The sequence below is a fragment of the Xenopus tropicalis genome, chromosome 3 (assembly GCF_000004195.4).
Source record: "Xenopus tropicalis strain Nigerian chromosome 3, UCB_Xtro_10.0, whole genome shotgun sequence".
NCBI classification, from domain to species: domain Eukaryota; kingdom Metazoa; phylum Chordata; class Amphibia; order Anura; family Pipidae; genus Xenopus; species Xenopus tropicalis.
The window spans coordinates 60,629,079-60,646,444 of record NC_030679.2 but is presented as its reverse complement, the minus strand read 5'-3'; the positions used below and the strand labels follow the sequence as shown (position 1 = coordinate 60,646,444).

The 17,366-nt window shown below is 35.1% G+C and overlaps 1 protein-coding gene across 1 annotated transcript in view; it reads right to left on the bottom strand.

Moving 5' to 3' along the window:
* The window catches only part of trhde (thyrotropin releasing hormone degrading enzyme), a 315,571-nt gene that overhangs the window by 47,569 nt on the left and 250,636 nt on the right, over window positions 1-17,366 (bottom strand). The window contains exons 11-12 of the mRNA XM_002939942.5: window positions 3,669-3,802; window positions 3,513-3,568 (exon numbers count right to left, since the gene is read on the bottom strand). Coding sequence (XP_002939988.3) covers window positions 3,513-3,568; window positions 3,669-3,802 — 190 coding nt within the window. The remainder of the gene's footprint in view (window positions 1-3,512; window positions 3,569-3,668; window positions 3,803-17,366) is intronic.

Sequence of the window (17,366 nt, the reverse complement as noted above, 5' to 3'; positions counted from 1 at the left end):
GTCAGAATCATAGCTCCTTAGATCTAGTGTATACTATGAATTGGGAGTACCTGAAGTTGTCATTCATAGTATATTAAAGACCGTAGCCCAATTTCTAATAGATTTATCCAGGCTGGATTAAAGTGTCCATACATGATAAGAACTGGTCAGCAAATTTGCCTGTTTATGACTATTCTACCTAAATACCTAGCCATATATGTACAGGTAAGAGACCCCTTATCTGGTAACCTGTTATCCAGAAAGCTCTAAATTAAGAAAAGGCCAACATTCTCTGTCAAAGAACTGTGCATCATTAGTCAAATCATGACAGCACCCTTTAAAATTTTGAATGTAAAGGGTATTATGAATATGGCTGACTTCCTATCATTTTCAGCAGAACACACATTCTACCAACAGAACTTTCAATTAAACAATTACAATAAATGGTAGATAAACCTAACAATTTATGACAAATCTTGTCAAATTTTATGAAATGCTCTGATCTTTATGAATCTCATGTTTTACTTAAACAGCTCACTCATTTCAAGTTACAAGCTCTTATGTTATGTATCAGTATTTTAATGAAAGCCTATTGTCATTACACTTTTGCTATAAACATTAAAACATATTTTTCTGTAAATCCATAGAGAGAGAGAGAGAGAGAGAGAGAGAGAGAGAGAGAGAGAGAGAAGAGAAGAGAAGAGAAGAGAAGAGAAGAGAAGAGAAGAGAAGAGAAGAGAAGAGGAGAGAGAGAGAGAGAGAGAGAGAGAGAGAGAGAGAGAGAGAGAGAGAGAGAGAGAGAGAAAATGCAATTCATCTATATCTTCATAATGCCAAATCTTGCCATTGCTAAATCACTCATTATAGCCAAGACAAAAAAGTAAAAAGGCAGTTTGTGTAATTACAATATGCACCCTATATTCACTGATTCACTGTTATATGGCCACATGTGTAATCCTTAACCATTTTTACCGTGCCGGGTAGGGTAGTCTTTTTCTAGGACCAACTTTTGCTAACAGTAATATGGTATCTTTCTGGTTATGAGCAAACATTGCTTCTATAAAAGCTAAAACAAATCCATTTCCAACTCTTGCTTTTTTGGTTACTTAAATAATATTGAAATAGTGCATGTATATCAATATTTTGATAGACCATATAGACATAGACCATTTGTCTTGTTAAACAGATGCATACTGCAATAAATTTTCTAACAGGCGACCAAGTGGATGTAACATTGACTGTAACATGGTATGCATAAAATTTCTGAATATACGGGGATTTCAAAGTTCCAGCTTCAGTCTGCCACAGGAAGTGGTAACAGCACTGATTGACAGGCTTTACTCAACAGTAGCAGGGTGTGTCTCTCTGCTTGTACTGCTGCCAGGGGGGGAGAGGAGCAAGCAGAGCAGGAAGGGACTGCCTGTGACATTGCAAAGCCCCGCCCACCCTATTCACTGCACTTAAAGTAGCTGAGGCTACCTTACTGAAGTCTATCAGGGCCAGCAGCCCCAGCCACATACTGAAGAGTCTAAACCAGAAGCTGGCATAAGGTCTAGGTAGAGCACAGTTTTCAAGCAGTTATGGACATATTTGAACCCAAAGTCACTAAAATTAAAGCACTTACTTCTATTTTACATTATTTTACATGGTTTAGTGCATTGTAAAAATTTATGGTATATATCCCCTTTAAAACACGAAAATATTGCAATTGTGTTCCGAAAGTCACGATATTTTCGTGCCAAAAAAGTTTGGTATGCCACGAAAACATTTCTGGCTTTCATGCCTTCCATGTCTGGCTTCGGAAGCCTTCCATAGGACTCAATGGTACTCCACAGATCTTGAAAAAAGATAGTGTAACCAAAGCATTAACGAATTCTGAAATATTTGTATTCTTTGGCTTTTCTTGCCTTTTTTGGGTGAGCTCACTCTCTCTCTCTCTCTATATATATAAAATAGTTTTTCTTCTGTTTGACAGGGTAGAAGTTGCAATGTTAGGTATACTGCTTAAAATTTTATTATTAATAGTCTTACACAGAACACAACAGAAAGATTTGTGATGACACTGCAGCTTCCTTGTTGGCTTAGATAACCAAGGGAAAAGACCCAGTACATTCAGTTTTACAGTTAGCTTTGTTTTTGTGTCACGCAATAAAAGTATTGTAACTATAACTGTAGCACAGCAAATTAATTTCTGTAAACTTTTGATTATTAATGTTACCAATAAGACAAATTATTGTCTTAATTGATTGACTAATCAGTTTGTTGCTTATTTAAGATCGACCCATAATTATATGCACCCAAATTGTGTGTTAATTGCAAAAAATTACATTATTACTGAACTAGTCTATGATCTGGCATATACAGTGCATAAACAAACAGAGGAGACTTTACAAGTGCATTGTACTATACAAAGCAAAAAAGAAAACATTCATCTAATTTTCTACCAAAAAAAACATGGAATATTGCGCCTTTTTTGATGGAACCACATATTTTTTGTGCCAACATTTTTCTGAAACCAATGGCAACATGTGGAATTTCGCTGCTAATTTATGCCTGGCAGAAAAATTCACTCATCAATAAGTGTCACCTACCGTAACCTGCAGCACTTAATATCGTCCTCTTGTGTCTGTGCCTGTAAGTTACCCACACACTCAGATAGTAAGCTCCATAAGTCGGGGACCACCTTTCTCTCATCTTTTTGTCACTTAGCTCTTAATTTTTAACGCAACTGTACTTTGTACTTATTTGTATTTATTATTGTAATGATCCTAGTTTATTGTATTATTTACTGCTCTGCTATGCAGTGCTGCATACATAGGTAGTGCTATATGAATAAAAGAATACATTAGTGATTAGCGAACTTGTCGGATTTGTTGCGCAATTTTTTTTTGTCGCTCGTGTCTATTTTTATCGATCATGTTTTTTTGACACCACCGCGTCCGAATTTTCACTGAAGTTTCGCAAAACAATTCGCCAATGGCGAAATGTGGAAATTTGCTGCGAATCCATGCCTGGCAAAAAAATTCACTCATCACTAGTATACGTACATATTCTGTACATAGTCATCACAAGGAGGGCTATTTTCAATTTTGCAATTGAGAAAACTAAAATGTTATAACTGCCAAGTGTGATTTCAGAGAAAATAAAAATGTACTAATCAACTAGGAGCTGCTGTTCAAGAAAAATGGTTTATGGCAACTTGGCTATTTTTAATGGGTTGATTTACAAAAATAAAGGGAGCAAATTATTTTTCAGTAAAAGCCTGCTGTGAAATTGATTAAGCCTTTGACACCATAGAAATACCCTAAAGCTGTTATTGATCAGTTGTGCAAAGCATATTTCAAAGTGTGGAGACAGGGTGAAAAGAGCAATAAAGGAACTGTTCTGCACGGGCAACATTAAAAAATGAAACTATGATTTGTGAACCTTGAAAACAATTTACATAACTTCAAAGCATTAAAGAAACAAAACACTTCTTCGACTGGAAGTTTCAAACAATGCACATTAAGTTGGACATCTGCAAGAGAACATACCTTGCTAAATTAAAAGCATCATCGATCAGTGCAGCTCGATTGCTGACAGAAATAACCTATGAGAAAAATGGAGACATTTAGGATTATAATGCCAAATGGGTGCTTTGAATCAAAGCAAATTATTGCAAAAACAGACTAAACATGAACTTACAGTACCTCAGAGTTCCTCATTAACTGGTCAGTTAGTAATCTCCAGTTCCGGACATCATAGTTAACCCTGAAGTAGCCAATTTGATCAAGGTTTCCCAGTACCCAATTACTTTCATCCAAAGAGGGAATTCGGTGGTATTCTAAAGAAATAGCAAACACAAAATTATTAAAATGGGTCTTGAAGAGTAAAGAGTGATATTAAATATACAATGTATAAAATAAAAGGGGCAAAAAATAGATGATAATCAATATGCTTTACACTATGCCAAGACTGCATTTTTTTGCAGTCCTTGGTTGCTGTAACTAAAAGTTGATAGGCCAGATTTGCTGGTTGTAATGCAGACCAAAAGTTAGGTGTTTTACTGCTTCTTGTCATTTTAAATATATCCCATAATACTGTAGGCCATAAAGGGTTTTTTTTAAACCTGTTCCAACATATTCCTCAGCTCTGTACAATAAAAGGGTGCATACGTTAAAAACACAAGTTGCACACAAAAACGTGGTCAATACAGGAGGTAACGTAATTATAATATAAAATGAGGGCCATATGGTGAACTAGTATGGAAAGTATAATCCATGTGCATTCATGAAGGTAAAATTCCCTGACGAGATGGCAGCTCCAGGGTTTCCTTGCGCCCAAAGCCAATAGGAACAGCACCTAAAGAACTGGGTGTAGACCCCACTCACACCAGATGGACCTCTGTGCAATTGTACTTTTTTTAGGTTTTCTAAAATGCCCGGCACAGCATTAGAACACATTGAAGATCATTTCTGTCCCTCCAGTGTCAGACTGAGATGGCAGGAGCCCACCAGAAAACCCTGGACCATGGGCCCACTCTCAAAACTTTAATTCCTCCTGTCCTCCCTCAAACTCTTTATTCTCCTAGTCTATTTTATCTACATACTATACTGTATTCCTCTATCTATCAAGCTTCCTTGTTCCCATACAGAAATAGCGAGTGACCACTGAATAGGCTACATAAATTATTAGCAAGAGGGTCCACTGACACCTGGGCCCACCAGGAGTTTTCCTGGTATCCTGGTCAGCCAGTCCAACACTAGAGATGTAGTGAACCTCACAAAAAAAGTTCGCAAACCCGTTCGCGAACTTCTGCCAAAAAGTGCGAACTTTTGCGAACTTTGCGAACCCCATAGACTTCAATGGGAAGGCGAACTTTAAAACTTAGAAAAGCCATTTCTGGCCAGAAAACTGATTTTAAAGTTTTTTAAAGGGTGCCACGACCTGGACAGTGGCATGCAGGAAGGGGATCATGGGCAAAAATTTATCTGAAAAATACGTTGTTGACACAGCATTGCGTTTTGTGCTGTAAAGGGCAGAAATCACACTACATTTCTAAACTTGTGTAATAAACTGCTTTAAAACGTCCGGCGTCTACATGCCAATCAAGTCGTGTAAAGGTTACAGCCGGTTCACACGCAAAGACAAAACGCCGCAGTAGTGGATACGGAATATATTATTGCTGGTGGAAAAACGTTGCTCAGGTGATTTTATTGCAATGCAATGTCACTACTATGTGTAACGTGTTTGGTGCACTACTATGAATAACAGTAAACAGCACTGGACACATTAAAGAACAGTAAGTTAAATTTAAAAAAAAAAAAAAAAAAATAATAATAAAAAAAAAAGTGATCTCTGGTTGGTGCTGGGGGTGAACTACTAGGAGCAGCACACCAGTCCCCAACACAGCTAGACTAATAGCACTCGGCTCTATAAATTACAGTAGCAAAGTAAAAAAACACAAATAAAAAAAAATGATGTGAATGTGTGGTTGGTGCTTAGTGCACTACTATGAGCAGCACACCTGTCTTCAACACACACAGATGGAGCTGCAGTACACAATGAAAAGAAGAGTAACAGTAATCAGAAAATAAAAGCAGTCCTTACAAGGACTATTGGGTTACAGCAGATGATCAGAAGGACAGCTGCCCACATCAGCTACATACAGAGCAGTAGAAAGTAGATTACTAGTCAGCAAAGCTACCTAAACTGTCCCTCAAACCCCTGCACTGCTCTCTCCCTATGCTAACTCAACAAGCACACACAGGCAGAATGTAAAATGGCTGCTGGGCTTCGGTTTATATATGGAAGGGAGTGGTCCGGGGATGGTCCAGGAGGGAGAGCTGCCTGATTGGCTGCCATGTATCTGCTGGCTCTGGGGTGAGAGGTCAAAATTTGGCTCCAGCTAAGGCGAACCCAAAATTGCGAACATCGCTAAAAGTTCGCGAACTTGCGAACTTGCGAACACCCGATTTTCGTGCGAATTAGTTCTCCGGCGAACAGTTCGCTACATCTCTATCCAACACTGTGTCCCTCCCTCTAAATTAGAGCATGTAGAATGGAGGGGTACTTCTCTTTGGTCAATGTATCTTGTACAAGTTACCATCTCCAGAAGAAGTAAAACACTCTAAATGACAAAAAGGGTAACTTGAACTAGCCAACAGGAGCTAATGTTCTGAGTAATAATTTACAAAATACAAGAACATTACAAGAACTGTGTTTAACAAAAGATTTAATAAACAGAACAAGAAAACAAGAACCCAGCATAAATGTATAAAAATACAGATAGAAAACAATTCTGAAAAACAGGCAATTGGTACAGGAAGGCAGCAAGTAAACAGAGTTTGAGAACAGATACAGGATCAGGGTAGGTGGCAAACAATTGAAGTCCAAGTAACAAGCCAAGGTCAAAACTGGGATATCAGAATATGGGAAACAAGGGCAAAGCAGGAACTAACTTACAGAATTCAGGAGCAAGGACTTCAGGATACTAGACAGGACAGTAACTTAGTGCAGGACAGGAACTTGGTCTTAACAAGAGAGCTGAATGATCCCACACAATGGTATGGGAGGTGGCAGGCTTCAATGGCCCCATAATTAATCTACTGCCTGCAGCTGGATTAGCTGTAATTGAAGTAATTGAAACGGTCTGGCAGGCCACAACCACACTGCCTCCTGTGGCTCAATCTGAAAGAGCAGCAGTTAGTATACACCAAGACCCTGCTTCTAGACTAGGGAGTTCCTGACACAAAATTAATATTTTCACCAATATATGTGACTAAAGGTTACTAGGTACATGGTTGCTTTAAAGGAGAAGGAAAGGGTTAAAATCTCAACCCCCTAAATCCAAAGTCCTTATGTCCCTGTAGCTGATCACTACATTTTTTACCTTGATGTCCTGTATATTCGCAGCAGTGCGTGTTTTAACTTAACACTATATTTAGCTTATTGTGCATGCGCGAACTTCATTCTTCCCTTTAGGGGGGAGCACTTGGAGGGTGAACGCTCCTGCTTTAGAAACTGCAAGCGCCCTCACACAACATGGAAAATGCACATGTGCTTCCTCATAGCCTGTCTAACTGCGCATGGGACTGGTCTTGGTGCAGGAGCATGTAATTATGGGAATTTGGAATACACAGCTCAGTGGGTTTTTTTTTTCCTATGTGGCCTCGGATCTTCTAAACAGTCGAAATATGGGGAGACTTAAGGGCACTATTGAGAGAACTGAAGGTATGCCTGCAGCTTGAGATTAACTCTTTACTAGCCTTTCCTTCTCCTTTAACCTATTGAGCAGCAACAGTTTATCAAAAAAATCTGCATTTTACTATCAAGAAAGTTTTTTAGAAACCATGCCAAAAAGTTTTGCCGCATGAGAAAAAACTGAGAAAAAATAATGCAGCAAATAAATCCAATTGTCTTCGATGAATTTTGCATGAAAAAAAGTGCAGCAAAAAAAATGCCCATTGACTTCAATGCAGTTTATGCAAAATAAAACATCTGCATTAAACCATTCAACCGACTTCAACGCATTTTGCACAAAATAAAGACATTTCACAAATTTTCACTATTTTGTGAACTTTTCAGCAGTTGCACAAACTATTTCCTCAAAGCGAAAGGAGACAGATTTGCTCATCACTAATTTTAATAATTAAAAAAACCCAATTCATCCAAGGATCACAAAATAAATAAATGTAACAGTTTTAATTTTCCATCTGGTGACAGGATGGGTACAGCCAGAGAGAGAGTCCAAATAATCACAGTAGCAAGAGGCAAGCCAAAGTCCAGAGCAGAGGCAAAACACAGGACAGATAAAGGCCAGGCAGGCAGAAAAACAGAGCAACTAATTATGGCTAAATAAAAAGGATGAACTTGAGAAAAGTCCAGGACAGGATCATGTTCTGCACTAACCATACCAATAGTATATACACATTACATTTTAATTATTTAATTATTTGATATCTAGATTTCTAGATATCACATTTGATATCTAGATCTTTGGTCCAAAGATAAAAATATAATTTTGTGCTATTGCAAAGTTTAATATTATATAGTTCAATAGAAATGCATATACAGAGGTATCATGTCATGTTTGTTAATCAAATTATTGTGAATATTAAAATTAATTATTATTATTTTATTTGATTATTTCACATTTATTAGGCCTTTCCTTAATATCCTGAACAGTTTTCCAGACATTTAATAAAAAAAAAAATTACCACTTTTTTTTAAAGTCACAAACATCCATTAAATTTATCAAAGCACTGCCCCCTTCTCCAAAAAGTGCTATCATCCTTTTACAACAACTAAGTTAACATTAAATTACATCTTTTCACTGCTAATAGAATATTTTAAAAAATCTGTAATAAATTTGCTCATAAACATGGAGATTTTCTAAAACCATAATTTTTTAATAGAATGTGAAAACAAAGGAATGTATCCCTAAATATTTCATAAATGAGTCCAAAGTGTTTTGTTTTCATAGTTCACACTCATTTATTTAGCATCACTCAAATCAAATCAGCAGGAACTCATTTTTGGTATGAATGACATTTTTGTCAATGTAACTGGGTTTAAAAACAAAAACACATGCAATCTTCTCATTATGCCAAAGAAAGGAAAACACTTCTAAATTACAGAAAAAAGTAGTAGTATGAGAGAGTGAATCCAGTCTATCTTCAGGCTGCCCAGCAGGACATGTTTTCTCAAAATACACACAAGCCCAGGTGGTTGTGTGTGAATTACTTGCATATCTACTTATTGAACTGCTTGTTCCCCTGCCAGGTTATCCTGAGACATGCACTGCAGGTAGGCCTATCAAGCTTGAAAACCTTTAAAATAGTGGAAATATAAAGATCTTTTGAAAGCATTACATATATCGGTGCTAGGCTAAAAATAAAAGGTGGAAAAGGAAAACTACAATGTGGAAAATGAAACACAGCCATGTAAAATGGTGTGCCAACACATACATGAAACTGAAATTAAATCAACCCAATTGTTACTAATTAAAAAGGGAGCTACATTAAAAATGAGAACAAAGCCACACTCTAGCTGCCACTTATAACCTGAAACCCAGATTTTACTGTAAGAACAAAAAATGAGACCTTTCTCATAAAGCCTTGCAAATAAAACGTTTTAAATGGTATCTACACAAATACTGCAACTAAAATTTATAATACAAAGAGTTCTATATATTTTCTTTATAGAATAAGGGGCAACTCTGGGCTTGGTCCAAGAAACTTGAAATATTGCATGTCAGGGGAAAATAACCAGTTAGTACATTTCTGAAATGAACATCTTTTCCCATTTTATAAAGGAGTCTATTTCTTTCCTTAGATCGTCATAGTTATAAGTGATGTGGAATAAGCCTATTTTATAGAGTCTACAAATACTAATGTATTGAGGCTCATTGTTACCTTAATACTATGAACTGAAGAAGAGAACAATACCCTAGTAAAAACAGCAAATGGAAATGCCCATGGAATTACTGCTACTGGCCTATTTCAATACAGTATATGAAAATACAATTTGTTGAAATCAATAGTTTATAAGATATCCAGGTGATGTTCTTACAAAGGTCTTGGAAAATCAGGAGAAACAAGTTATATAATTTATGGGGGGAGTAGTTTCCTGACATAAATGACAAACACAATAGCACGGTCTCTATGGCTTACATAACAGACTAATTAGAATCTTAGCAAAAACCTTGCAAGACTGAAGGCAAGTTTTTGCTCTGTAATGTTCATATTTCTTAGTAGTTACAATTTCTATTATAAAACATATAATATAATCATAAAAAAGCAATTTTGTCCTGTATAATATAATACAGTATCTTGTGTCGGTTTTTATTGGAATTCATAGGAAAACTATTGAATAGCGATGAGCAAATTTTTTCACCAGGCATGGATTCACAGCAAATTTCTGCATTTCGCCATTGGTGAATTGTTTTGTGAAACTTCTGAGCAAATTTGCTGCTAACAAATTACAAAGTAGTTGTGCATCAAAAAAGGTGCAGTCGTGGAAAAATAGGCGGGGTTGCATCAAATTGGGTGTGGTTGCATCATAGTCACGGCAAAAAAGACGTGCGAAAAAAGAAATCGCACAACAAACACGTTTTGTGAATTATTCACCGTTCCACAAATTTTTTGGCGAATTGAAACAGAGCAGATTCGCTCATCACTACTATTGAATTGTGGGTAATAGCAACTCTAGCAACTTTGCTTCTTTTAGTAAATAAGTCTTTTTTAATAACTATATCTTTTGTACTGTAGGCTTACATGCTATATTGTGCCTTTCCTGGGACTAATAAGCATTTTTTAATTAAAGTGAAGGAATATATATAGCTGGCTAAGAGGACGGTGACAGAAAAGCAAAGAGAAGATGGTAGTTTGTGGGTTATAAATATATAAAGAAGGATGTATAACATATTTACAGCAAAGAAAAATATACTCATAGTCATCAATAAAATACATTTAATAAAAAAAGGCAAATTGCACCTGACCCTCTGCTATGGTGCACCAGTCCCCTAAACAGCCAAAGAACATGCTCCGGTAAAACAAAGTAAATAATAAACAGTGCATTATTTAATTAGTATAATTTTAATGCAGGGGTATAGGGTAGTCATATGCCAATACCCTCATTCAAACAATCATTTAAATACATTTATTCTAATTCAGGTATTCTTCACAACCAACCCTAATTAATCTAAAAAATATGTGCTTTTTCAATTTAAATAAGGGGCATAGGAACAAACTTAGTTTATTACATTTTCATAACCTAAAATTAATGAGCAGATTATTTCTTAAAATGAATCAAATGAATGCAAATGTTGATTACTTTGAATTATAGCTTAGTATAGAATGTGAGTAAATAATTTAATTATAATAGCTTATTTTCTTACTAATTTATTTCCACTGAAAATATTGTGGAACTAATTAGGTGAAAAAATAGCTATTATTTTTCTATATCAATGTTTAAAGGGGTTGGTGTCAAGGGGATATGGTTTATGATCATAATCAACAAATGTCAATCTTTAAATGTGTTGGATTACAGGGTTCTATGACTACAAAAACAATGCATTTGCCAGAGAAAATAGGTAAACAATTACTGCATTTCAGAGGGAAAAGCCTATTTTAAAATGGACAGTAATGGGCTTATTTAGCAATTTTCGAGTGAATTTGAGTATTTTTCTCTAAACTGAATAAAGTGGCATATCAAATGCTTGCTTATTTATTAATGTGGTAATTGTCGGATTAAAAAATCTTCAATACCTTGACTTTTTAAGTTTACTCAAATAAAACTCAAATATCTCAAATTAAAAATATGGCTTCACTTTGCCTAGCACAACTCCCTTTGGCTGCTATAGAAACTCACAAGCTTTTAGATGGCAAAGTTTTTCATTCAGGTTTTTGGTTTTTTTGCACTTAATAACTCTCATATCATAAGCTTAGTAAACCTTTGTCTTTAATAGGTAGTCTTAACTATAATAATAAAGGCTGAATTTAAAGCTGTCTTATAAGAGGTTAAACAATGCAGTTTGATATTTAATAGTACATTTTAAATAAACTTGTGATTTCAGAAAACTCAAGTACTGGCTACATCATAAAATATGTTGAAACAAGCTAAGTCAAACAAAAATAAAAATGTTTGAGATGATTTCAAAGATGGAACTCTATATTAATGCAGGGAATTATTTTGATTTGGTTCTGTTCCATCAAATATTTTACTTAGACACTTTTTTATATTTAAAAATTTGGATAATCTATGATGCTGCTGCCTACTACACATTTCACATGAGACTTGGGGCTTATGTAAACAGTTGCAACTGATATTTACTACTTTAAAGGAGAAGAAAAGGGTAGTAAAGAGTTACTCTCAAGCTGCAGGCATACCTTCAGTTGTCTCAATAGTGCCCTTAACCCTTTTACTGCCAGCCATTTTGGTCAAAACGGAACTTGTATTGCCAGACAGTTTTTGAACATTTTGCACTGTTTCACTTTAGGGGCCTTTCCTCAGGGGGACTTTTAGTTTACCCAGAAAAACAATATATCATTTTTTCAGAACAACCTAAGCTTTCAAAATATGGTAGAATTTTTGTGTAATTCCAATTCTGTAACAAGATATAGGCTTCTAAATGTCTAAAAATGAAAAAAAAAATCAAATTTTCCATAATATAAACACACATACTAGAAACAAAAATTATTTTATGCATGAAAATACAACTGATTTGGAAAGTCCCATGTCTCCTGAACGTGCCAATACCAAATATATGGTATGGAGATTTAACTTGTATAGGAGATTTCTCACTTGTATAGGTCAAAAACTCCCAGCAGTACATTACCAAATTTCCAAAGCACTGCTCCAGAAAGCTGCATACTTTAGATTTCAAGGACAAAAATTCCACTAACAGAAGGTTTATCCCAGAAAATTTTACATTTTTGGAAAGAACAGATTCTGGGGAATACAGAATAGGCACAACTGTCTGTCAACTCCAAACTATCAAGTTTGCTTTCCTAAAGTTATTGGTTTTTATCAAAATTTGTGATTTTTTTAAAAAATTGCTTCAAAGCTTCCAGTCTATAGTATCTTATCTCCTACAGGTCATAAAGTAACCAAATAAAACACCCTAAATATGAACGCCAGGGGTCCACTGAACAGTTTGATGCCCAATATGTATAGGTTTACCTAAATATGTGGCATGTAGGGGCCCCAATGTGAACATACCCCAATATGATCTATCATTTCTGTCATTTCAGCTCCAGCAAAATCAACACATTTACATCATTATATGTGGGATAAAGCTAGTAAAACGTACGCTCACCCCAAGTCATATATTTTTGGAAAGTGCACATTCCCCCGAATCTAAAATGGGTACCCGTGTCTTTCTACTCCAAAGTACCAAGCCGCAAAGCTTTTCTAAAGTTAGCAATTTTGATGACATTTCCTAAAATACCCTCGAAGCTTCCACTTTGCAGCATCTTATCTCCCACATTGCATTAGGTACCAAGATAAAACACCCTAAATTTGAATGCCAGGGGTCCACTGAACAGTTTGATGCCCAATATGTATAGGTTTACCTAAATATTTGGCATGTAGGGGCCCCAATGGGAAAATACCCCCATATGATCTTTCATTTCAGCTCCTGCAAAATCAACACATTTACATCCTTTATGTGGAATAAAGCTACAAAAAAGTACATTCACCCCAGAAAGCCATATATTTTTGGAAAGTACACATCCCCCGAATCTATAATGGGTAAACATTTCTTTTTGCTCCAAAGTACCAAGCTGTAAAGCTTTCCTAAGTTTGCAGATTTTTATGACATTTCAGAAAATCGCATAAAAATGTTGCAATTTGCCGCATTTATCTCACACACACGCACATGCCGCTTCTGCAGAGAGTTACTTTGTCTGCCAAACAATGTACGGCGCACGCCGTTGGCAGATAAAGCCTTTTACTGTAATGACGTATGTCATTGGCAGTTAAAGGGTTGAAAGATAACTCAAGTGATTGGTGGTTTATTGAACTTTTTTTGTAAAATGAAAATTTGACAGGTTTGACCTGTTGAGTACCATCGAGTCCTACAAACTTGTCCTCCCAATAAAAATGACGAAACCATTAATTCGAAATATGAGTTTTTTCATGATTTTATGCAATAGCATTTTTTAATTTGGATTTTCAATAGATAAGGTATCATTCGTATTTTTTCAACTTCAAGGTTATTTAAAGTATAAAAAAAATATAAAAATTACACAAATACAGCCTCCACGAGTCAGAAAATCTTGCTGAAAAAAACAAAATAAGGGTCTCAGTTATTCAGTTATGCATAGGAAAATACAAATGGAAAACTCTTATAAAGTTGTAAATACAGATGTATATGACATATTTTATATACTGTGCTTACTGCACCAGCCTAAAGTTATTGCATCTCAATAGCAGTAATGATCCAGGACTTCAGCTTGTCACATGAGCTCCTCATCTTGGAAAGTGTCAGTGACACTCACATGCTCAGTGTGTTCTGAACAGCTGTTAAGAAGCTAAGCTTAGGGGTTGTTGCAAATTATCCAGCAGAAAATAAGGTTTGTCATACTAGCTGATGCTAATTGCACTGATTGCTGGGGTGCCATGCATTAATAAACTGACATTTATATTATTTATATACAGTATATTGTAAGTCGGCCCCTAAGCTCAGTAAGTGACAGCAGCACAGAGCATGAGCAAGGAATCAGCAGAAAAGAGGATGGGGAGCTATTGGGTTCATCTATGGAGGCACAGATCTTCCCTGCTAAAGGGCTGTTGGTTGCCTTGGGCTGGTACAGTAGCCCAAAACTTAATGTACAACATTTCTGCCCTAATTCTCTAGATAGGCATTAGTTCTCCTTTATTGAATTGTACAAATTTGGAAACATTGAAATGCATTCAGACCTCCTAAATATAATATGAATACAAAAGGATAGCCAAAGAGAAAATTAAAAATTAAAAACTATACTGTATGTAATTAACATTTGACATTAAAGTATCTTAATCAATCGATTATTTTTATGGACCACAATTTAAGCACAGGTATGGGATCCAAATCCAGAAATTGGTTATCCAGAAAGCCCCAAATTAAGGGAAGGTCATTTTCCACAGAGTCCATTTTAAACAAACAATATAAAATACCTTGTACTTGATTCCAATTATGATATAATTATCCCTAATTTTAGAAAAAAACAATCCTATTGGGTTTATTTAATGTTTAAATAATTTTTAGCAAAGTATGAAGATCTAAATTACAAAAATACCCCTTATAAAGAGCAACCTGGATAACAGGTACCATACCAGTACATTATATTTAGGAAATGGTTATAATACATTTATTACAGTCATATCACTGGTAGGTGTATTTTCTTTGTACACATATATACATTTTGGTTCCATTTGTTTATATTAGTGATGATGTGTGTGTTGCTTATTAGGATGTACATGAAATCACTCACATCAAAAAAAATGTATTTAATAAGACAACAAGGGTTCAGTCTACAATATTTGAATGTATATTGTTTCACACAAACAGACATTATGCAATGCTGAAGCAAAGTATATTGATTTGGCCATTGCTTTGGTCATGGGTCATATAAGCTCCCATATCCTTTGGATAATTCTTTAATTTGTGAAAATTATCTTATGATTTTTGTGCAAACATTTTGCAAATGCAGTTGAAGGATCATTCTAATTAATATCAGGAGGGACTTCAAGTCCTAGAATCTATCACACACAATGGAATAAGGTGAGGAAGAGGTTGTATTACACTGTGAGAGGTGACTGGTGGAAATAGTTCTTACCAATATCATGGCTTCTAATAATGCCAGATGGGACAGACAGATTAAGCAAAGAGCCACAAATGCCATAGACTAACCAGGAGCTTGTAGACTGGAAGCACAGCAGTGAAGAGAGGCCAGAGGGCTAAAACGCATTACTGAGGGTCAGGCAGGAGAATCATTTTGAGTTGAGAGTCAGGGCGATGGTTGCAACAGGAAGTATTAATTATAAACTTGTATTGTAGCTATTTGTTAATATAATTGCTATTACAAAACAATATTATCTGGCTGTTTTTATTACTTTTAGTCCTGGCTCTGACTTGAAACTATGTAACAGGGGTCATTTATTTTTTTCATTTATTATAAAATCTTTCTAAATTTTCAATGAATGTATTTAAGTGGGGCCCCTTTAAGTTACATTTTATGGGCATTTGGGAAGAGATTTCTGGGACTTTCTAATACTGAAAAGCTTGAAAAAAACTCAAATATATGTGATCTCTTTTTCTTTCTCTTCTTCTAAACTTAAGAATGATGATTTGATGCTTTGATTATCTGCATCAAGACTGTCTTGGACAAAGAGATTTGATATCATTCATAGATCTTTGTTCCATCAGAAAATTGTCATCCTGAGATGGGAACTAGAAGTATAAAAGAGTATAAGGCGATTCTGTTTTAATAATGATGCAGTACAAATCTTTTAAGTATTGCTTTTATGTAGGACACAAGGTATAGATTTTATTTGAATACTGTCAAGAGACTCTGTCAGACCTTTTAACATTTTCTTTGTAACCAGTTATCTTGAACAGAACAGTGCTGGAACTATGTTTTAACTTCTGCAAAATATTCTACATTGCACTAAACACCTCCAGATTATTAACTATTAAATTTTCTTTCCCCTATGTTCTTTGCCCAAGTTGTTTAATAACATGGGAATAATAATAACAAATCTGTAAGTAGCTTTGCCTTGTCTAGTGCAGTCAGAATGATTAAATAAAATGTCTGATTGCTATGGGTTATAGAATGGGACAAAGGTGATCCATTGTAAGAGTGAACAGACAAATATTTTTTTATTTCTGTTTGTTTTTTACACAAGATCTAAAAGTAAAGAGATGCTATATGACCATTTATTAACATAAGGCAAGTGCTAATAATATAAATAACTACCTTCTTCCCTTAGAGAAAATTAGAGTATACTTTGTTGTTTTCTTCAGATTGCACAGAAATTATGATGTTTTCATTTTATATTAGAATAAGAAAATGTATATTGAGTGTTATAAATATTCATATGCCTGGAAGAGTCAGAATTTCCAAGTAATGCATTTTAATGCTAAAGTAGACTGTCCTTTAGCTGATGTGTAGTAATGTAGAATAAAGCAATTCTCTCTCTAGATACAAACATTTCTTACAATGCCAAAATAATTTGAATTATATTAGTATGTAGTGGCAAATTATTATATGATTACCCTAACATTGTAATAGAAATATAGTAAAATATAATTAATGTATTTAGGAATGATGGACTAATGAATTACTCATTATTCTGTACTTATAATAAGATGTACCCATGAATTGCTTATATGTATTCTTTGTTTTATAATATATAAATGTTGTGAAAAATGTGTAGTATTTGATTCTTGGAAGTAATATGTTACCCAAACTTTGTATAGCCTGAAGAGGTAGCTTTGGTTTGTCCCTTTTTGTAGAAAGCCACTCAATGTCCTCAACTTGAAAAACAGGACCAAGACAACAGTGTTTATCAGCAGCAATTTTCTGAAGATCTAGACAGAGCCTGATGGACACAAAACTAGATACCCTTACAATTTTGGACTATTGAAACATAAACCTTAATAAGAGCAGATGGAAAGGCCAGGACTTTGAGACTATAAACACAATAAAACGAGAAGAGATCCGATAGATTAATTCCTGATGTTGTTTTTTTGAGTAAACTTATCATGCAGAATCAAATCAACCCAATCATTTTGAGTCTGAGAGATAAAACAGAAAAAATATTGCTCCAAAGACTAACTAGTTATTTTGGTTAAACTATTACTATGTGTGGTGGGTAGAGGTAAAGTTCAATTTAACCCCCAAAAGCTTGAAAATAAGCTT